This window comes from Artemia sp. Qi Xiang Cuo, chromosome 13, assembly GCF_049724085.1.
Source record: "Artemia sp. Qi Xiang Cuo chromosome 13, ASM4972408v1, whole genome shotgun sequence".
NCBI classification, from domain to species: domain Eukaryota; kingdom Metazoa; phylum Arthropoda; class Branchiopoda; order Anostraca; family Artemiidae; genus Artemia; species Artemia sp. Qi Xiang Cuo.
Genome location: NC_142806.1, coordinates 47,083,442 through 47,106,054, shown reverse-complemented (window position 1 = coordinate 47,106,054; position 22,613 = coordinate 47,083,442). Strand labels below are relative to the sequence as shown.

Below are 22,613 nucleotides of genomic sequence, written 5' to 3'. Positions count from 1 at the left end.
ACTCCTAATATGGGCATAGAGTCCCTAGGGAGAACACGTGGTTAATGGGGTCAATGACCTAAATTTCCAACATGTCGATTTATTTGCTGTTGTTGTTGTTGTTTTGGCCAAGTGCACGCTCGAGGCGAATGTTATGCCGTCCAGGAATCCTGGAAACAGTTAGATCACGTGTTTCCTTCTCAGCCAATCAGCGAGTCGGATCGGATACATATACAGATTTCGTATATAACGGGCATGCAATGTGATTAAATTATCACAAAATATTTTGACGCAGTTCAAACAACTAGAATGGATACTATTGATGAATTAGAAGCATTGGCAACCTCAATTTACCATGTAAGTTCTGTTTTAGTAAATTTTTTATTTTCAAAATAAAATTATTTTCCTTGGTCACCCTCCAGTATATTCAGGTAAATCCCCTCCCCCCTCCCACTCTAATACAAACATCACTATGCAATCTTTATACTCGCTAGAAAACATAAAATTTGTTCTTTTTACCCTCAAAACCTAACCCCATCCCCCATTGTTTTTTACAATCAAAATTCTCGCAAATAGAAATAATTATCTTTTCGATAAATTATAGCTTTTCTTTACTGTGATTTTAAAGTGTCCACTGACTTCTGCCAATTCTTAATGCAATATGCCGCTCTGGTTTGACATAATGAGTTTTGTCTCCCCTTTTCCTATGTGTTTATGAACGCAATGCCAAGTCAAAGGAACTTTTTCTCCGTTAAATTAAAAACACATTTTTCAGACAATTGCAATAATTGAGCGTAGTCCTATGCAATGCTAATTTTGGAGAAGTGAAACGGATTATTTTCAAAGAGATTGGAGACCAATCTGCTGCATGAGATGATATCTTTTGGGGGCGGGGGGCGGGGGTATTTTTCCATGTCTTTTCTCCGGGATATTTTCCGTGGGGATTATTTTCCTCGGGCTGTTTTTTCTGGGGGTGGGGGGTAAATACCAGCTACCGAAAAAGGATAAGGAAAGATTAAAAAATACCGCTAATACTTTAAATGCATCAAACGAGGCATGCTCAATGCAGATTAAAACCAGAAAAGAACAGAAACGCCTAAAAATAAGAAATTCTTCAAACAGCTTAGAAACAAACTCGGCCGACTTTTATAGGCTGAATTTTTGAACGGCTCAGTGAGCCTTAATTCATCTTTCTCAGATTCAAAAAAGGATGCGACTAGTATATTTCACGAAATTTTTTTACGTTGTGCTTTACTGAAATGAGATAAATGCTTTTCTAGACAAGTGATTATGGTTAGTGGGGGGATGGGGTTACTAATTTTCCTTCTGTAAAAAAGTTGGAATTATCCCTTATTTGAACTTTTATTAGAGGGTAATAATTTTTTTATTCTATGAAATAAAAGCTATGCGTAAATTGAATAGCAATTGATTTCTGAGTTTAGTATATATCTCGCAAATTTTAGCTTTTGCTTGGGGGAGTTACCGCCCATCAAACATGACTTTATATATTAAAGTTACTTATGTACAGAATAAGTAACTGTATAAGTGCTTCGAAATTCGTAGGAAAAATTAGAATATTTGCATTTTGTAGATTGTGACTTTAGCCTGAATTTCACACGTTGAATTTCAATACATAATTTCCATCACTATTAAACCTATATCCAATTTCACAAATTGTACCAATTTTTCATATGCTAATATTATTCAAACTGAACGTTCGTATAATAATGCTTTGAGTTATTTCTGTGAAAAGTTGAATTTATTATAATCAAACTATGATTTTCAGAGTTTAGGTTGCTTTCGACAAAGATTTCTCTTTACTTACGGTAAATTTCCACAAGGTGATTGATCCATGGCCCTTCTAAATGTGATAGAAGCTACTACACCCTGCTTCAACCCCTTTTTACGTATTCAAACTGAATGTTCGTATAACAATGCTTCGAGTTATTCCTCAGAAAATTGACCCCTCCAAATATTTACTCAGAGGGGTGGGGTGCTGAAATGTAAAACGTTACTTATTTGCCCATCATTTTCACAGTTTTCAAGTTGGGAACTTCGAACACACTCCCTCCTTCTCAGTTTATCCTATGAAAGTGAGCTGTATATGTTAGAGTTTCAGAAACATTACATATTTATTTAATTAAGCACTATTTTTCATGTATAATAATGTTTGGTGTGATTGACAAATAATATATTGGTCTGAAATATTCCTCAACTGGCATTATTTTCGAAGCAGCTTTCTTACTCCTAGACAATCAACGACGTGAAATTCATAGCCATAAACGGAAAATCAGATACAATATGTATAATTACGAGAAAAACAGATGGAGTCCAACACTAAATTGTATAAATCAAAATGGCTTTTACGTTAAAACCATACGACCACATAATGAAAATGGCTATGAAATAAAACATGTACAAGAGGAAATTCAGGAAATATGCAGTTTTTTCGGTGTGCAAGCTGTTTATGTTAAGGGAAACGTGCCAACTGATAAACTCTTACTAGAAAATGTGATAAAAACATAGCATTATTCAATTTAGAAGACTTCAAATGTGAGAAATACCTGCATTCAGTCCATGACCCAGAAGATGAAGTTAGATATTTCGCTCAATGGATACCGGAAAAGATACCTGACATGGAAAAATGCATCAGATATCCAAAGACCTAAACTTGCTCTTCCTCATATCAAATGGATTAAGCTTCTTTTTTTTTAAATATGTCATTATGTATTTTTCAAATGTTTTTAAATATGTTGAAGCAATAAATATCTTAAACCTGGACCGTTTTTTTTCTTTAGAATAGTCCATCACCATGAAAATTTTACTTTCAGATTCAACATGCCAGGGAACACACTTTCAAGTTCAGCATGTTGGAGAACCCTAAATAGTCACCCCTAAAAAGGTAAGTTAACCCTAAAAGGTTAAAGGATTTCTCTGAAATTACACTTTCAGATTCAACATGTCAGGGAACAAACTTTCAGGTTCAGCATGTAGGATAAACCCTAAATGCTCATCCCTAAAAAAGGTAAGTTAACCCTAAATGGTTAAAGAATTTCTCTGTAATCACACTTTCAGGTTAGGTTAGGTAGGACCCCGACCCCTCCCCTCCGGCCCCCCTCGGACTCCCAAAGGGCCCCCAAGTGCCCCTGGGCCCCAAAGAGCTCTCCGAGCCATCGTCACTCCTTACTTTCAGTTTAAAAAAAACTAGTTTTTTTTTTTAATCTATTAAAGCCCTAACAATTTAAGTTCTGTATAAATAATTTTGCAGAAATTTTTTAGTGAAATCACGAGACATGATGCAAGAAAAAAAAGGACATAAAAAATTGTCAGGTGTGGGGTTCGAGCCCAAGACCCTGTATGGGGACCAGATCTTAAGTCTAGCGCCTTAACCACTCGGCCAACCTGACTTGTAAACAATTTTCCCTAAAAAGACAAGTTAACCCTAAAAGATTAAAGAATTTCTCTGAAATCACACTTTCAGATCCAAAATGTCAGGGAACAGACTTTCAGGTTCAGCATGTTGGAGAACCCTAAATGCTCATTCCAAGTTAACCCTAAATGGTTAAAGAATTTCTCTGAAATTACACTTTCAGATTCGGCATGTCAGGGAACACATTTTCAGGTTTGACATGTAGGACTTTCAGGTTCAACATGTTGGAGAACCCTAAATGCTCATCCCAAGGTAGTCCTAAAAGGTTAAAGAATTTCTCTGAAATTACACTTTCAGATCCAGCAGGTCAGGGAACACACTTTCAGGTTCGACATGTAGGACTTTCAGGTTCAGCATGTTGGAGAACCCTAAATGCTCATCCCAAGTTAGCCCTAAAAGGTTAAAGAATTTCTCTGAAATTACACTTTCAGATCCAGCATGTCAGGGAACACACTTTCAGGTTTGATTAGAGTTTTAGCTTTGAGTTTTAGCTTAGAGTTTTAGTTTAGTTTACTTTTAGTTAAGAGTTTAGAGTTTTTTAGCTTAGAGTCTTAGCTTAGAGTGTTTGATATAGTTCTATTTTAGTTTAGTTTTAGTTAAGAGTTTATAGTTTTTAGATTATATTCTTAGATTATAGTTTTATTTAGAGTTCTAGTTTAGTTTAGTTTTATTTAATATTTTATAGTTTTACCATAGAGTCTTATCTTAGAGTTCTAGTTAGAGTTGAAGTTTAGTTTAGTTATATTTAAGAGTTTAGAGTCTTAGCTTAGAGTCTTAGCTTAGAGGTTTTGTTATAGTTCTAGTTTAGTATAGTTTTAGTTAAGAGTTTAGAGTTTTTAGCTTAGAGTCTTAGCTTAGAGTTTTAGTTAGAGTTCTAGTTTAGTTTAGTTTTAGTTAAGAGTTTAGAGTTTTACCATAGAGTCTTAGCTTAGAGTTCTAGTTAGAGTTGAAGTTTAGCTTAGTTATAGTTAAGAGTTTAGAGTTTTAGCTTAGAGTCTTAGCTTAGAGTTTTTGTTAAAGTTTAATTTTACTTAAGAGTTGAGTGTTTTATCTTGGAGTCTTGTCTTATAGTTTTAGTTTAGTTCAGTTTTAGCTAAAAGCTTGGTGCTTTTAGAATAGAGTATTAGTTTAATGTGTTTGTTGAAGCTCTAGTTTAGTTTTATTTGACAATTTTATAGTAGACTTAGAGATTTAATTGGAGTTCTAGAGTTTAGAGTTTAGAGTTTAGTTTAGAGTTTTTGTTGAAGTTCTAGTTTAGTTTGTTTTACTTAAAGTTATAGTTTTGTTAAGTTTGGGTTAAGAGTTTAAAGTTTTAGCTGAGTCTTAGCTTAGAGTTTTTGTCAGAGTTCTAGTTTAGTTTAGTTTTAGTTAAGAGTTTAGAGTTTTACCTTAGAGTCTTAGCTTAGAGTTTTTGTTAGAGTTCTAGTTTAGTTTAATTTTAGTTAAGAATTTGATGTTTTACCTTTGAGTTTCAGTTATAGTTCTAGTTTAGTTTACTTTTAGTTAGGAGTTTAGTGTTTTACCTTAGAGTCTTAGCTTAGAGTTTTTGTTAAAGTTGAAGTTTAGTTTAGTAATAGTTAAGAGTTTACAGTTTTAGCTTAGAGTCTTAGCTTAGAGTTTTAATTAGAGTTCTAGTTTAGTTTTGTTTTAGTTAAGAGTTTAGAGTTTTACCTTAAAGTCTTAGCTTATAGTTTTATTTAGAGTTCTAGTTTAGTTTAGTTTTAGTTAAGAGTTTTGAGTTTTACCTTAAAGTCTTAGATTAGAGTTTTAGTTAGGGTTGAAGTTTCGTTTAGTTTAGTTATAGTTAAGAGTTTATAGTTTTATCTTATAGTATTAGCTTAGAGTTTTATTTATAGTTATTTTTTAGTTTATTTTTATTTAATGTTTATATCTTATATGTTTAGCCTAGAATCTTAGCATAGAGATTTAGTTAGAGTTGAAGTTTAGTCTAAACTAGCATAACCACAAAAGTACACAATATTGCATAGAAATACCAAAACCATAGGTTAGATTAGGTTAGGTTAGGTTTCTCCACGTTTAAGTTAGGTTAGGTTAGGTTAGCTTATCATGAGCGCTCATGATAAGCTAACCTAATCTAACTGGTACATAGTCGACATGGGGGGATTTTCCGGCGAGTATGGTTAGGTTAGGTTAGGCTTGGGGGGTTAGGCTAGATTAAGTTATGTTAGGATAGGTTAAGTTAGGTTAGGCTAGGTCAGCCTACGTACGCGCGCGTACGTAGGCTAACCTAACCTAACTTAACCTAACATAACTTAATCTAGCCTAACCTAACTTAAACATGGAGAGATGTTTACTAACTAACCTAACCTAACTTAGCTAACCTAACCTAACTTACCTAACCTGACTTAACCTAATCTAATATTACCTAGCTTAATTTAGTCTAACCTAACCTAACCATATTTACCGAAAAATCACCCCACTCCTAACCTAACCTAACCAGACTCTTTTTACAATCTCCCCAGGTAGATGTGGTACTTTTTATATTTGACAACCTATTCCTGAGAAGGACTGATAAGCTCATATAATCTAAACTAACTTAAACGTGGAGAAACCTAAGATCTAACCTAATCTAACCTATGGGTTTGGTATTTCTTTGATATATTGTGTAATTTTGTGGTTATGCTAGTTTAGACTAAACTTCAACTCTAACTAAATCTCTATGCTAAGATTCTAGGCTAAACCTCTAAGCTATAACTCTTAACTAAAACTAAACTAAACAAAAACTCTAACTAAACTTCTAAGCTAAGACTCTAAGCTAGAACTATTAACTGTTATCTATAACTAAACTAAACGAAACTTCAACCCTATCTAAAACTCTAATCTAAGACTTTAAGGTAAAACTCAAAACTCTTAACTAAAACTAAACTAAACTAGAACTCTAAATAAAACTCTAAGCTAAGACTTTAAGGTAAAACTCTTAACTATAACTAAACTAAGTTAAAACTCTAACTAAAACTCTAAGCTAAGACTCCAAGCTAAAACTCTAAACTCTTAACTATTACTAAACTAAACTTCAACTTTAACAAAAACTCTAAGCTAAGACTCTAAGGTAAAACAATAAACTATTAAATAAAAGTAAACTAAAATAAAACTCTAACTGAAACTCAAAGCTAAAACATTAAATTCTTAACTAAAATTAAATTATACTAGAACTGTAACAAAAACTCTAAGCTAAGACTCTAAGGTAAAACTCTAAACACTAAACAAAAAGTAAACTAAACTAGAACTCTGACAAAAACTCTAAGCTAAGACTCAGCTAAAACTCTAAACTCTTAACTCAAACTTAACCAAACTATAACTTTAAGTAAAACAAACTAAACTAGAACTTCAACAAAAACTCTAAACTAAGACTCTAAGCTAAAAACACTAAACTCTTAACTAAAACTAAACTAAACTAAAACTCTAAGCTATGACTCTAATCTAAAACTCTAAACTCTTAAGTAAAACCAAACTTTAACAAAAACTCTAATCTAAGACTCTAAGCTAAAACTCTAAACTCTTAACTATAACTAAACTAAACTAGAACTCTAACAAAAACTCTAAGCTAAGATTTTAAGGTAAAACTCTAAACTCTTAACTAAAACTAAACTAGACTAGAACTCTAATTAATACTCTAAGTCTAAGCTAAAACTCTAAACTAAACTAGAACTTCAACAAAAAACTCTAAACTAAGATACTAATCTAAAAACTCTAAACTCTTAACTAAACCTAAACTAAACTAGAACTCTAACAAAAACTCTAAGATAAGACTCTAAACTAAAACTCTAAACTCTTAACTAAAACTAAACTAAACTAAAACTCTAAGCTAAGTCTCTAAGGTAAAACACCAAACTCTTAACTATAACTAAACTAAACTAGAACTCTAACAAAAACTCTAAGCTAAGACTCTAAGCTAAAACTCTAAACTCTTAAATATTATTAAACTAAACTAGAACTTTAACACAAACTCCGAGCTAAGACTCTAAGCTAAAACTCTAAACTCTTAACTATAACTAAACTAAACGAAACTTCAACCCTAACTAAAACTCTAATCTAAGACTTTAATTTAAAACTCAAAACTCTTAACTAAAACTAAACTAAAATAGAACTCTAAATAAAACTTTAAGCTAAGACTTTAATGTAAAACTCTAAACTCTTAACTATAACTAAAATAAACTAGAACTCTAACAAAAAATCAAAGCTAAGATTCTAAGCTATGACTCTAAACTCTTAACTTTTACTAAATTAAACTTCAACTTTAACATAAACTCTAAGCTAAGACTCTAAGGTAAAACACTAAACTCTTAACTAAAAGTAAACTAAAGTAAAACTCTAAATGAAACTCAAAGGCAAAACACAAAATTCTTAACTAAAAGTAAATTAAACTAGAACTCTAATAAAAACTCTAAGCTAAGACTCTAAGGTAAAACTATAAACTCTTAACTAAAACTAAATTAGAACTCTAGCAAAAACTCTTAGCTAAGACTCAGCTAAATCTCGAAAACTCTTAACTAAAACTTAACCAAACTATAACTTTAAGTAAAACTAAGCTATGACTCAAAGCTAAAACTCTAAATTCTTAACTGTAACAAAACTAAACTTTAACTCTAACTAAAACTCTAAGCTAAGACTATGTTAAAACTATAAAATATTAAATAAAAATAAAATAAACTATAAATATAAATAAAACTAATCTAAGAATATTATCTAAAAACTAGAAAATATTAAATAAAAATAAAATAAAATATAAATCTAATTAAAACTATAATTATATTATAAAAATATAAACTAAAACTAAACTAAATTAGAAATTCAAAAAAAACACTAAACTAAGACTCTAAGCTAAAAACAGTAAACTATTAACTATAACTAAACTAAAACTCTAAGATAAGAATCTAATCTAAAACTCTAAACTCTTAAGTAAAACTAAACTTTAACAAAAACTCTAAGCTAAGACTCTAAGCTAAAACTCTTAACTATAACTAAACTAAACTTCAACTCTAACTAGAACTCTAAGCTAAGACTCTATGGTAAAACTGTAAACTCTTAACTACAACTAAACTAAACTAGAACTCTAACTAAAACTCTAAGCTAAGACTCTAAGCTAAAACCTCTAAACTCTTAACTAAGACTAAACTAAACTAGAACTCTAACAAAAACTCTAAGCTAAGACTCTAAGCTAAAACTCTTAACTATAACTAAACTAAACTTCAACTCTAACTAAAACTCTAAGCTAATACTTGAACGGGAAAAAATAAACAAAATTAGTCTTACCCAGATAATCTTTAACCTATTTACCCTCAACCAGGAATTTAACCTTTCAATAGTATCTTTCATTGATGTCTGAAGCAATTCTTCTATCTTCGCGGTACTAACAGATTTTTATCTATGGATTAAGGATATTGAAAAACAGCATGGAACTTTAAAGTGGGTGTGTTCTTATTAGTACCTGGGGGTTTATATTGATGAAGTTTTATCATTCCAGCGCCATGTACAGTATTTTTGTAAAACTGTGTCTCGTGACCAGGGTATAATGAGAAAGCTTAAGCATTTTTTCCTCCTTTTGTTATGCGCCTTCTTTATTCCTCCCTTATCCATCCATATATATTGTATTGTAGTGGTGTTTGGCTTAGAACATTTCCTTCTATTGTTCGGCCAGTAGGAGTTCTACAAAACAACGCTGTTCGGCTGTTAAATGGCCTACAACCCATGGATTCGTTACGAAACGCGTATGAGCGTGTAAAGATATTGCCAGCTTCCGGATTACGGGAGTTGTATACACTTCTATTCATTTTTAGGATTCACACGGGTATAAACCTCCCGTGTTTTGATAGCTTAGCAAACCTGATATCTTCCGTCCATGATTATGATACTAGGTCATAATCATAATCATGGACGGAAGATATCAGGTTTGCTAAGCTATCAAAACACGGGAGGTTAAACAGTTTGAGATTCAAACCTCTCAAAGCTACAGAAAAACAAGTTTCTCGATTTGACTTATCTTTTTCTAACAAATTTATTTGCTGTTTGAAGATGGCACTGACATCTCTCGCAGTTTTTTCTTACTTAATTCCATAATACAGATTTTTTTTATAAAGGCTTATATTTTCGTCAGATTTTTTTTTTTTTTAATTCATTTCTTTTAATACATAGAAATGTCGGTTTACCAGATAATACTTTTTACATAAATGAAATGTTTAGTTTTCAGTAGAGTGTAAATCATACTCTCGCATTTTGAGGGGTTTCAAAGGGTGGTAACGCCACACTTACCTGTGTTTATTTATGTTTGTTTTCAAGTTTGGATTGACTCTTCATTGTTATATATGTTTATTTTACATTTCGTTTTCTTATTTACGGTATTTCTATTCGTTTTGGGTTTCAAAATTCAATGTAAATGTCAGACAGCAGGAAAATCCTAAGTTTTCCTAATAAATGCTAAGATTGGCTAAAGTAAGGCAGAGACACTAAATAGAAATAAGGGCAATTTGAATTTTGCCTAAGGCATGCTATTATGAAGGGAAATAAATTTTATCAAACAACAGATAAGACAACTGCACCCGGTAGAAAGAAAATAAAGAATATAAATTTTGACTGAACATGCAGAAAATGACACTCACTGTTAACAGATGCAAAACTATGGCTGTATTCCAGGCTCAACAAAAGGTAACTAAAAGTTGCAAAAAAGTAACTTTTTCCGTTCCAGCTGACGTTTCTTAGTAGCTGAAACAACAGAAAAGTAACTTCAAATTTAGTTTTTTAGTAACTTCTACTAAAGATAGTTAATTAGCATTTTTAATGGAAACTGCATCATCATCAAAATTGTTATTAATATCGGTCTAAAGCATATTGGAGTATTATTTTAATGAAAGAGTAATGGATACATTTGAAACTCATGAAGATTATACGCTTGCAAACCTAATAAGCCAGAAGCAAGTAGTTACTTCACAGCCGTTTTCGGTGGATGTCACTTTAATTAATTTCTCTAGTTAAAGTGAAGTTTCTATTGTTTACAACCAAGAAAATACCCCTTGACTGCATTCCAGGCTTAACAAAAAAGTAACCAAAATCTATGAAAAAGTAGTTTTTTTCGTTCCAGCTGACGTCTCGTAGTAGCTGGAGAAACAAACGAAAAGTAACTTAGAATTTACTTTTTTAGTAACTTTTACTAAAGATAGTTAACGAGCATCTTTAGTGAATCAAATATGCATTATTATCTTCATTGCTATTAATATCAATCTGAGACATATTAAAAGTATTATTAGACTAAATTATACTGAAAGAGCAACGAATACAATTGATATTCATGAAGATTATACCCTTATAAACATAATAAACCAGTAGCTACTTTGCAACCGTTCTCGATGAATGTCACTTTAAGAAACTTCTATAGCTAAAGTAAAGTTACTACGGTTTGCAAACTGGAAAACTTTTTTTTAATTACAAATAAAACCAATATAATTTTCTCCACTGAAATTTTAAGCAATGATAGATTAATCTATGATAGATGTACCGTTCAAGTAGTGACAGTAGTGACACCTTCAAGAAATGACAAAAAATCTTATCGTCAGGAAAAATTGATTAACATATTTACACTGAATAGATTGTGTTAGCGCCTTTGATGAACTAGGAATCAACACATTAAATAAATAAATAAAAAACATGGAGAGTAAAAAAGATGTGACATTTTTCAGGATCAAGTTTGTATACACTGGGATCCCTAAATCCAGAATTATACAAATCCTGTCACGACCTTGAAGAAGAGACAATTTATCCTGATGGACACATTGGAAGAGTTTGGTTTTCCCTTGATTACGACAGAGACAAAGAGAAATTAAACATTGGATTGATGCGGATCCGGAATTTGAAAGGAAAGGATAGCGAAAATGCTTCTTGTGATCCCCTAGTGAGGTAACTTTTTTTTTCTTAAGAAATAGCTTATAAAGAAATTTACTCAGAATCACAAACTGTTGTAGCCTTTCTACTGGTGTGGTCAAATGGAGTTTTATATCTAAGGATGTCCCCTTGAACTTGAAAAAAATATATGTAAATATTTTGGTTTAAGCCTAGAATTTGCTGAAGGGAAGGAGGCATTGGGAAATTGCTTTTTAATTAGAAAAATGTCACATTTATTCTGTGTAAACTAGTTTTAACTTTTGTATGTTTTTGGTTTTCTAAGGAAGATATTATTGATCTTTTTCCAATTAATCTTAAAAAACTTTTACAAAAAAAAAACCTTAGACCTTAAACCATATTAAGACCTTAGACAAGCAAAGCAAACAATACAACAATAGAGCTTCAAACGGGCAGAGATTAAAATTAACAATCATACCATACTTAATCATAACAGAAATTACCATGATCAATAACCCAAAAAAATTTTCTTCGAATGGATTGAAACCTATTTTCGCATGATCCTTGGTAAAGGTGTCCTTAATTCATAATGAAACTTTAAGTTAGGAGCAAACCCCCGTGAAAAGGAACCCCAAAGATGTTTTTCCTATCCGCTTGAAACTTATGTCTTAGCCAAAGGTCCTTATTCTTTTCAAAAATTTTAGAGACGTAACGAATTGATGCGACCAAATATTTTTCAAAACCTATTCATCCTATTTGAAACCTAAGTGGAAATGGATATTTTTAGGTCATGAATTGAACCAACCACTTTTCGCAACCATTTTGGGTGCAAATTTTGCACCCAAATATTGTTTCGTCACAATAAGAGACGAAAAGATTGTACTATTTTTTGGCGTCACGGTCAAATTCTTTTCCCTACATTTGGGTCCATTTGCCCCAGGGATTTGTGGATGCGTTCAATTCGATAATAGACAGGAAATTGATAAGCCCGGATATCAGCTGTCACAATTCTTTTTGTCTCTTCGTCTGGGATGATCAAAAACGTCCAAGTTCCAATGAATATTTTTGGTCTGGCCCGATCAAATACACTCTAACTCCTATTTGATTCCACAAAAAAAAATAAAAAAAATTTGGCCCTTTTTCGGAAGTAACTTTTTTCAATTCTCTTCTGTGCACTTGCCTCCCCTTGACACAATAACTTACAGATATAAATATCAAACTCTTAGGGAAAAATTTTTGGGTCTTTTACCAGCTCAACTGTGATCGAATAATTTTTTTTTGTGGATTGGTTCAAGGCCCTCCAGATTTAAGGTGCAAGAACCAAAAAAAAAAATTTCTTGCAATTTTTTAGGCCCAGTCTTAAGGGACACATACTCCCAGCCTAAAAGTTTGGTTTTATATTAAGGTTTTTTTGGCCCTGAAAAATGTGGATACAGATTTCAAGCCGCTCAGAAAAGTGTTTTTTCTGTCCTTCTAGTGGCCCTGAGACATACGAATGCAGGTTTAAATCTGTTTAGAAAAAATGAATTTTATGGCCCTTTCTCGGACCTCTTTTTTGGGCTAATCATCTTTTTCCTATTATTTTTTTTTTTTTTAGTTAGGGCTTTTTTGTTCTGAGACTTAAATATTATATAAAGCCGATTGCAAAAGTATGTATTTGGTGAATTTTTGCTATCTATTTCCAGCGTGTGTTCCCGATCTATTTTTTTTCGCATATTGAGGTCGTTTTGACTAATGGGCCTATTAACGATAGTTTAAAACCGTTCAAAAAAAATATTTTTTGCCCTTTTTTGTACTCTTTTTTGGGGTTGAGTTTACCTGTGATCAAGAAACTAAGGATATAAGAAAGTTTGCTGGCCCCTTTTCAGGACCCAGTTTTACAGGTAATGTGCCCCAAACAAAAAATTGCGTTTTTACATTAGGGTGTTCTAAGCCTAGGGACTTGTGAATGTGGTTTTGAAGCCATTTGGCAAACATATTTTTCGGCCCTTTTTCGGGCCCAAATTTGACGAATTAATGTTTCTGTTCGATTTTATTTTTATAGAGGATCTTTGCCCAAGGACTTACGGACATGAGCTATAGGGCGACCAGAAAAAAATATTTTGGATTACTTTTTCAGGGGGTTCATACCCCAACTTAAAATTTATATTGTATATTATAAAGGCCGCCATTAACCAGGAGCTTGCGAATGTAATTTCAAAACTGTTCAGGGTATCATGGGGGTACAAAAGCCCACGGGAGCTGGTTACCCTCTAATCACTTTTGGTGCTAAAAAGAGAGCCAGAATTTTGAGTGTTCAATCAAATATTCCCACCTCTGAGTTTCTACAATCAGCCCTTTCATATGAAGTGGCCGTTGGGGGGGGGGGAGGGGTGAGTAATACATGAAAGACTTCACTCTAAACAGTCATAAATCATTACTATTTTCTTGACTCTAAAAGACCTTACGTTTATTTAACTTAAAATATTTTCTGATATTAATTCCACAGATGGGTATAAAGATGGATAGTCTTATAGATTTGTGTATATAAACTGAATATGCAATGAATTACCATGCTAATGGAAAAGTATTATTAATTTTTTAGCATATACTGTAGTTAACGCCATATGAAAGACGGGCTGAATCAGCCCGTCTTTCCCCTGCTAGACAATATCTGCCCCCCCCTTGACAATATGCTGCCTACGCCCATGGGGCTGATCCTTTTTTTTAACAAAGAAGAAGAGGGGGGAAAATGTAAGATTATCCATCAGAGTGACATGATGCATTTGGGAAATATTTAAAACTCCCATGGAAATGGCATGACCTATTTGACCTAAGCGAAGTAAGGGTCATCTTAAAGCCCACTTTGCGACTCATTTGTCGAGTATAGGTATAAAACATATTTTTTGTTTCAAAACCTCTGTCTAAAGAACACTTCTCTTGGGAAAAATTCATGTGGTTGCCTTTGTTCTCTGCATCTATTTTACTCCACGAATATAGCTCCCTTTGGAAATAAAGATAAGTAAATACACAAAGAAGATATTTGTTTTAGAGACAGACAGATCAGATATCATCCAGACAGAAATAATGAAAAACATGCCGATCACATGGGATGGCCAATTAGGAAAAAGAATATTTGAGGCAATGTTCCCTGTGTAGGGAATTTTGTAGGGAACAATGTTCCAATGTGTCCCCCCTGTATACTTACAATGCAAAAAACAAGGACTTGTAGGAGGAAAAGGAAAACAAATACCCAAAGCCCCCTAAGGCTCATTTTAATGATACACGTCACGCGAATCGCCTCTCAGTTCTATTATAGCAAAAACATCATTCCTCATATTTTGCTGCACAAATCCAAGGGGTTTTTAATTTCAGACGAAAACTTACAGTAAAGTGTGAATACTATGGCGCTGGCCCAAGTATCGTAGCACGATAGGGGATTTAGACAGCACTGGCCAATATTATCTACACTCGCGAAATGATAAGGTATTTTCCTGCCAGTAGAATAAAATTTTTAATTTCTACCTGTAATCCAGCATAACTATAGATAGAGCTACCAAACAAACGAAAAAAAAAAATAAACATGGCAGGCAGGGACGTCTCCAGCCTGAATACGTCCAGCCTGGATACTCCCTCCCCCCTGGATATGACCTTGATGGCAGATCCGTGCCTGAATAGTGCATTTAGCGTGTTCGTAATTGTACAGGAAAGCAAAAATAATGGTTATTATTTTTATAGGATTAATTTTTGCTAAAATATGTGAATCTTAATGCAGCATGTAGTTAAATAAACCGTTCAAACACGTAGATAGATAGATAGATAGATAGATATATGGATAAATAGATATTTATTTCGAGAAATTACTATCACAAGCCCTGAAGGGCCGAATTCAAATTTCGAAGTCCATAAAAAAACAAACAAACAAGAAAATCATAACAAAAGCACAAAAACTAAAAAATTGGCAACCAATGCAAAAAATTAAAAATAAATAAATAATTAAATATCGGAATGCTATATGATTCCTTTGTCACTTATATTAAAAACTGCAAAATGGCAACTAGTTAAAAAGATAAAAAATGAAAAAATAAATAATATACACATTAACAAATGTTTAAAAAACAACATATAAAGGGGATAGGGAACAAAAAAAAGAGTATGAAAAAAACGGGCTGTTTGTTTTATTATATAAGAGAAAAGACAAAATTTATGTACAAATTAACCACTATTATTTATATCAGTAAAAAAAGGGATAAAATATTTCTTATACCGCAAGGTAGTACAATGAAGGGGAGATAAGGTGGGGATAGGCTGGGACACAGTTCGTGTCGGACGATTTCTATCAGGTACATGGTAATCAGGGAAAAGGTTCGCAGTACGGGGGTTCAAAAGTGCCAACTTACCAAAACCGAGGCACAAATTATTTCTTCGTCTCTCGAGGGTCTCTAGGTTTGAAATATATTACAAATGCAAATATGGTATCATGTCCTCTTTAAAAATAATTCTTAGAGCTCTCTTTTGGATATTTTCAATTTTTTGTGTTGCTTCAATTGAGAGGCCAGGGTGCCACACAGGACAAGCATACTCTAATATGGGACGCACAAAAGAAATGTATACTTGTAGTAAATGTGATTGGGGGCAACTGAATTTATTTAAAAGTTTAAGGAGGGAAAGCGAGGAGTTTGCTTGTCGTAGGATATTATTTATATAGGCATTCCATATCAAATTGGAAAAAATTGTAACACCAAGGAGTTTAAGAGATGTGACAGAGGTTTCAGGAGGAATAGAAGCAAGAAAAAAGGGAGGGAATATAAGGAAACTTACTGAGACTATGGCGGATTTAGAAGGGTTAACTGTCATGTCAAGGGACGAGGCCTCACAGGCAATATCTTGGAGTATGCCCATTGGGTTGCTAAAGATGTTTTTATGACATATCTCTAAAACTGTCAAGTCATCGACAAATTTCCATCTATTGTCATAAAGGGTTGAAAGGCTGTTAATCATAAGAGAAAAAAGGAGAGGGCCTAGAATAGTCCCCTGAGGAATGCCATTAAATATGGGGAGATGATCTGAGAAACAATTTAGATATTTAACTGCTTGAGATCTATTAGAAAGAAAAGGGGCAACGAGCTTAACAAGGAAAGTTTCAATGTGGAATTCATTTATAAGTTTATCTATGAGTAAATTGTGGTTAATCAAATCAAAGGCTTTTTAAAGATCAATAGAAATTAGATTAAGCCAAGTGTTTGGTTTTTCAAGTAATTTACCCATGGTATCAACAAGATGGATCAGGTAATGAGAGGTTGACGTGGATTTAAGATTACCAAACTGTCTAAGATCAATGAGGGGGAGGACTTTCATCTTAAGCCAGTCTGCGAGAAAACTCATACAATTTTGAAAAAATCGAGGTGAGGGTAATAGGACGAATGCCATCAAAACCAGGCTTCCCATTTTTCTTTTTAATTGGGGTAATAAAGCCTTGTTTCCAATATTGAGGGACCTGTCCAGATTCGGTAATTTCATTAAAAAGGGTGGATAGGGGTTTTGAGAGGTAATCACTGAAAGCTTTAATCAGAGAAAGAGGAAAATCTAAAGGGCAAATGCTTGATCATTTTAGTTTTTCAATTTTTTTTTACAACATCAAGTGGAAAAATATGTGGGAGTGAAAAAGAAACAGTAATATCTGGAAATTCGTAAGATAGTGGCGGGAGACTCTGGACAATTGAAGCCAAAAACTTATTTAGGTTATTAGCTGTGGTCTTTGGAGGCTCATTTAAATTAAAATTTAGTTGTTCTTGACTCTTGCCGGTAAGTTTTTTAATTTCAGAGTACCAGTTCTTTGGTTTATCATGGCGCAAGTCTTTAATTTTGTTTTTATAATAGGCTCGGGCAGCTTTTCTAATTTGACTTTTTAATTAATTTCTTAACTTATTTGCTTCAGCTAAATTACAACTCTTAAATAAGCTTATTTTCGTACGAATTAATGTTTTTATGTGATTATTTATGTAAGGTTTATCACTGGAGCACTTTCTGATTTTTTTTTCTGGGAAACATAATGAATAGGAATCAATTAGTTTTTTGTGAATCTTATAATCTTATCGTCTATGTTATTGGCCATATCAGGGTCTGACAAAATTTCACGGAGTCAGTTATGAACCATATGAAAAAAGGTCTGTGTCAACAAGAGGACAGAAAGCCCTACTAGGAGGGCTAAAAAACTGTTCAATGACTGAGGAGGGAGAAAAAAGAAGACAATAGTGGTAACTGCCTCCTACTGGTGGCAGTGCTTGCGGGGAGTTGTAATACTTACTCATGTTTGAACAAATAACATCCAGAGAAGTGTTACCTTTTGTTGTAGATATTTTAACCAGTTGTTTAATATTAAGAGAGGTGCAGATAGAGTCTATCCTCAGGTCAGTCGCATCGCCAAGTAAGCAAATACCCGCGTTTGGATACTTTGATAACACAAAGTCAGCACTTATAAGAAATTGTTGTATAAATTTGCGTTTCTGGTCAATACTTTGGTTAGGGGAATGATAAAAGACGGTGGTTACAATTAAATTGAAAGGGCGGGGAAGTACTTTCGGTCTAAGGCTCAGCCATAGAATTTCATCATAATCTGATAAGTTGGGGGTGGGGATGAGTTTAGGTTGGAGGTTATCTCGGACAAAAAATAATATACCACCCCCATTTTTCCCGAGAGGGTGATCGGGAGGGCGAAGTTTTATAAACTGAGTATAATTGCTGATTTTTAGGAAATCTGGGTTCTGGGACTGAACCTCTGTCACAGCAATAATATTAATTTTATGAATTTCTGAGATACCCTCGAGTTCGGTAATTTTGTCAAAATTTAGGCTCTCAGCATTGGTAAGTAGGAAAGTTGGAAATTTAAACCGAATTGGGTGTTGAGATTTTTTTTCAATTCGGGAGGGAGTTATTTGGGGTTGAAGTTTATGAAAAGGATGCTGTGGGTAAGGGTGTGGTGTTGAGGCATTATTAAAAGGCGGTACTGGACCGGGCCTGAGAGAAAAGGAGGACAGCGAATAAATTATGGGAATTTTATTAAGTTGGGATGGAACTACGGTGAAATTCGTCTTACTATTTGAAGTTTTAGAAACTCTGCACGGATGTGTTACCTGTGGATCGTTCTGCCTGCTTACTCTTAAACCAGAGTCATACTGGTAGAAGTTCATTTTGAATTTCTTTCGTGAAATGCAAGAGTTGGAATATTTCAGTAGTGTTTTGTCGTGGTTTAACATCTCACAGTTACATTCTCTTGATTTTTCAAAGTTCATTTTGAATTTCTTTCGTTGAAATGCAAGAGTTGGAATATTTCAGTAGTATTTTGTCGTGGTTTACCTTGTCACAGTTACAGTCTCTTGATTTTTCAAAGTTCATTTTGAATTTCTTTCATGAAAGGCAAGAGTTGGAATATTTCAGTATTTTTTTATCGTGGTTTACCTTGTCACAGTTACATTCTCTTGATTTCTCAAAGTTCATTTTGGATTTCTTTCCTTGAAATGCAAGAGTTGGAATATTTCAGTAGTTTTTTGTCATGGTTTACTTTGTCACTGTTACATTCTCTTGATTTTTCAAAGTTTATTTTGTATTTCTTTCCTTGAAATGAAAGAGTTGGAATATTTCAGTAGTGTTTTGTCGTGGTTTACCTTTTCACAGTTACATTCTCTTGATTTTTCAAAAGTTCATTTTTGGATTTTTTTCGTTGAAATGCAAGAGTTGGAAAACTTCAGTAGTGTTTTGTCGTGGTTTACCTTGTCACAGTTACATTCTCATTATTTTTCAAACTTCATTTCGGATTTCATTCCTTGAAATGCAAGAGTTGGAATATTTCAGTAGTGTTTTGCCACGGTTTACCTTGTCACAGTTACATTCTCTTGATTTTTCAAAGTTCATTTTGGATTTTTATATTCTCTTGATTTTTCAAAGTTCATTTTGAATTTCTTTCGTGAAATGCAAGAGTTGGAATATTTCAGTAGTGTTTTGTCATGGTTTACCATGTCACAGTTACATTCTCTTGATTTTTCAAAGTTCATTTTGAATTTCTTTCGTGAAATGCAAGAGTTGGAATATTTCAATAGTGTTTTATTGTGGTTTACCTTGTCACAGTTACATTCTCTTGATTTTTCAAAGCTCATTTTGGATTTCTTTCCTTAAAATGTAAGAGTTGGAATATTTCAGTAGTGTTTTGTCGTGGTTTACCTTGTCATAGTTGCATTCACTTGATTTTTCAAAGTTCATTTTGGATTTCTTTAATTGAAATGCAAGAGTTGGAATATTTCAGCAGTGTTTTGTTTAGGTTTACCTTGTCATAGTTACATTTTCTTGATTTTTCAAAGTTCATTTTTGGGTTTTTTTCATTGAAATTCAAGAGTTGGAATATTTCAGTAGTGTTTTGTTATGGTTTACCTTGTCAGAGTTACATTGTCTTTATTTTTCAAATTTAATTTGGGGTTTTTTTCCTTAAAATGCAATATTTGGAAAATTTTAGTAGTGTCTTGTCATTGTTTATCATGTCAGAGCTAAATTCTCTTTATACTTAAAGTTCATTTTGAATTTCTTTCGTGAAATGCAAGAGTTGCAATATTTCAGTAGTGTTTTGTCGTGGTTTACCTTGTCACAGTTACATTCTCTTGATTTTTCAAAGTTCATTTTGAATTTCTTTCATGAAAGGCAAGAGTTGGAATATTTCAGTAGTGTTTTATCGTGGTTTACCTTGTCACAGTTACATTCTCTTGATTTCTCAAAGTTAATTTTTGACTTCTTCCCTTGAAATGCAAGAGTTGGAATATTTCAATAGTTTTTTGTCATGGTTTAATTTGTAACAGTTACAGTCTCTTTAATTTTCAAAGTATATTTTTGAGTTCTTTCATTGAAATGGAAGAGTTGGAATATTTCAGTTGTGTTTTGTCCGGGTTTACCCTTTCACATTTACATTATCTTGATTTTCCAAATTTTCATTTTTTTATTTCTGTCGTTGAAATGCAAGAGTTGGAATACTTCAGGAGTGTTTTGTCGTGGTTTACATTGTCACAGTTGCATTCTCTTGATTTTTCAAAGTTCATTTTGTATTTATTTAATTGAAATGAAAGAGTTGGTATATTTCAGTAGTGTTTTGCTATGGTTTACCTTGTCAAAGTTACATTCTCTTGATTTTTCAAAGTTCATTTTGGATTTTTACATTCTCTTGATTTTTCAAAGTTAATTCTTAATTTAAGTCGGTAAAACAGAAGAATTAAATTATTTCAGTTGTGTTTCCTTATTGTTTACCTTTGGACAGTCACATTCGATTATTATTTAACAGATTATTTTGAAGTTCTATCGTTGATTTGCGCGAGATGAAATATTTCACTAGCGCTTTTTCATTGTTTACCTTCTCAAAGTTACATTCTCTTGATTTTTACAAGCTAACTTTTGATTTCTCTCCTTTAAATGCAAGAGTTGCAATGTTTCAGTAGTGTTTTGTCGTGGTTTACCTTGTCATAGTTATATTCCTTTAATTTTTCAAAGTTCATTTTGGTTTTCTTTCGTGAATTGCAAGACTTGGAATATTTCAGATGTGTTTTGTCAGTGTTTATCATTTCAGAATTAAATTCTCTTAATTTTTCGAAGTTCATTTTTGGAATTCTTCCGTAAAAATGCAAGAGTTGGAATACTTCTGTAGCGGGTTGTTGTGATTTAACTAGTCAGAGTTGCAGTCTCGTTATTTTTCAAAACTTATTTTGGATTTCTATCCTTATAAAGCAAGCGTTTAACTATTTTGCCTCTTCTTAGTCGCTGTTTACTTTGTCAAACATAGACTCTATTTATTTTTCACAGTTAGTATTGAATTTTTTTCCTTGAAATTAGAGAGTTGGATTATTTCAGTAGTGTTTTGTCTTGGTTTAACTTGTCACAGTTACATTTTCTTAATTTTTCAAAGTTCATATTGGATTTTTACATTCTCTTGATTTTTCAAAAATCATTTTGAATTTTTTTCGTGAAATGCAACAGTTGGATGGTTTTATTAGTGTTTTGTCAGGGTTATCTATGACACACTTTCATTCTCGAGATTTTTTGAAGCTCATTTTGGATTTTTTTCGTTGAAATTCGTGACTTAGAATATTTCAGTAGTGTCATGCCGTGGATTTCCTTGATGCAGTTCCATTCTCTAGATTTTTTAAAGTTCATTCTGGATTTCTTTTGTTGAAATGCAAGAGTTTGAATATTTCAGTAGCGTTATGTCATGCTTTTCAATGTAACACCTATTCTTTCTCTATGTTTCAAACACGATTTTCGATTTCTACCACTGGATCGCTGGTGCTGGATTTGACTGGTGGATCTTTTAATGGTTTTCCTAGTCACTCTTTGATTTGTTCGATTTTTCGCATCCCATTTTGGAGGTCTATCATTGAAGAGCCTGGGCCGGAACTTCTCTGAAGTGTTTTGTTGTGCTTTACCTAGTCAAGCATACATTTTCTTGATTTTTCAGAACTCATTTTGGACTTAATTCGATGAAATACAGGAATTGAAAGTTTTAAGTTGCGTTTTTGTCGAGGTTTTAATTGTCGCAGTTACATTCTCGAGATGTTCGATAGTTTATTGACGATTTCTTTCCTCAAATTGCACGAGTTGGAATATTTCAGTTGCGATATGTCGTAGTTAACCCTGTTACAGTTATATTCTTCTATTTTTCTAAGTTCATTTTTTGAATTTCATTTGTTGAAAAGCAAGATTTGGACTATTTCACTAGCATCTTGTCTTTGTTGACTTTCACACTATTACATTCTCTAGATGTTTCATAGTTTATATAGGATTATTTTCGTTGAACTGACAGAGTTTTAATATTTTAATAGTGTTTTGTTGCGGTTTACATAGTTACTGTTGCATTTTCTTGATGTTCCAAATTCCATTTTGGATATCATCCGTTGAAAAGCAAGAGATTATTTATTTAGGTAGTGTTATGTCATGGTTTGCTTTGTACAACAAAAATTATCATGATTATTAAAAGTTAAGTGTGGATTTCATTAGATGAAATGCAAGAGTTGGAATATTTCAGAAGTGTTCTGTTATGGTTTACCTTGTAACCGTTACATTCTTTTGACTTTTCAAAGTTCATTTTGGATTTCTTTTGTTCAAATGCAAGAGTTGGAATATTTCAAGAGTGCATTGGCGTGGATTATTTTGACAATCTTTCAGTCTCTTTATTTTTCAATCTTCTTTTAAAATTTCTTTCGTTGAATTGCAAGAGTTGGAATATTTCAGTTGGGTCTTGTTATGCTTGACCTTATCACTCTTATATTTTCTTGATGTTTAAATCTTAATTTTGGATTTCTTTCGTGGAAATGCAAGAGTTGGAATATTTCAGCAGTGTTTTGTT

At 32.7% G+C, this 22,613-nt stretch overlaps 1 protein-coding gene across 2 annotated transcripts in view; it reads left to right on the top strand.

The window, feature by feature from the left end:
- LOC148945342 (synaptotagmin-15-like) overlaps positions 1-22,613 on the top strand; it is a 245,133-nt gene that overhangs the window by 14,960 nt on the left and 207,560 nt on the right. For both annotated transcript variants that reach the window (XM_089099169.1, XM_089099170.1), the window contains exon 3: positions 11,101-11,317. In XM_089099169.1, coding sequence (XP_088955295.1) covers positions 11,101-11,317 — 217 coding nt within the window. The remainder of the gene's footprint in view (positions 1-11,100; positions 11,318-22,613) is intronic.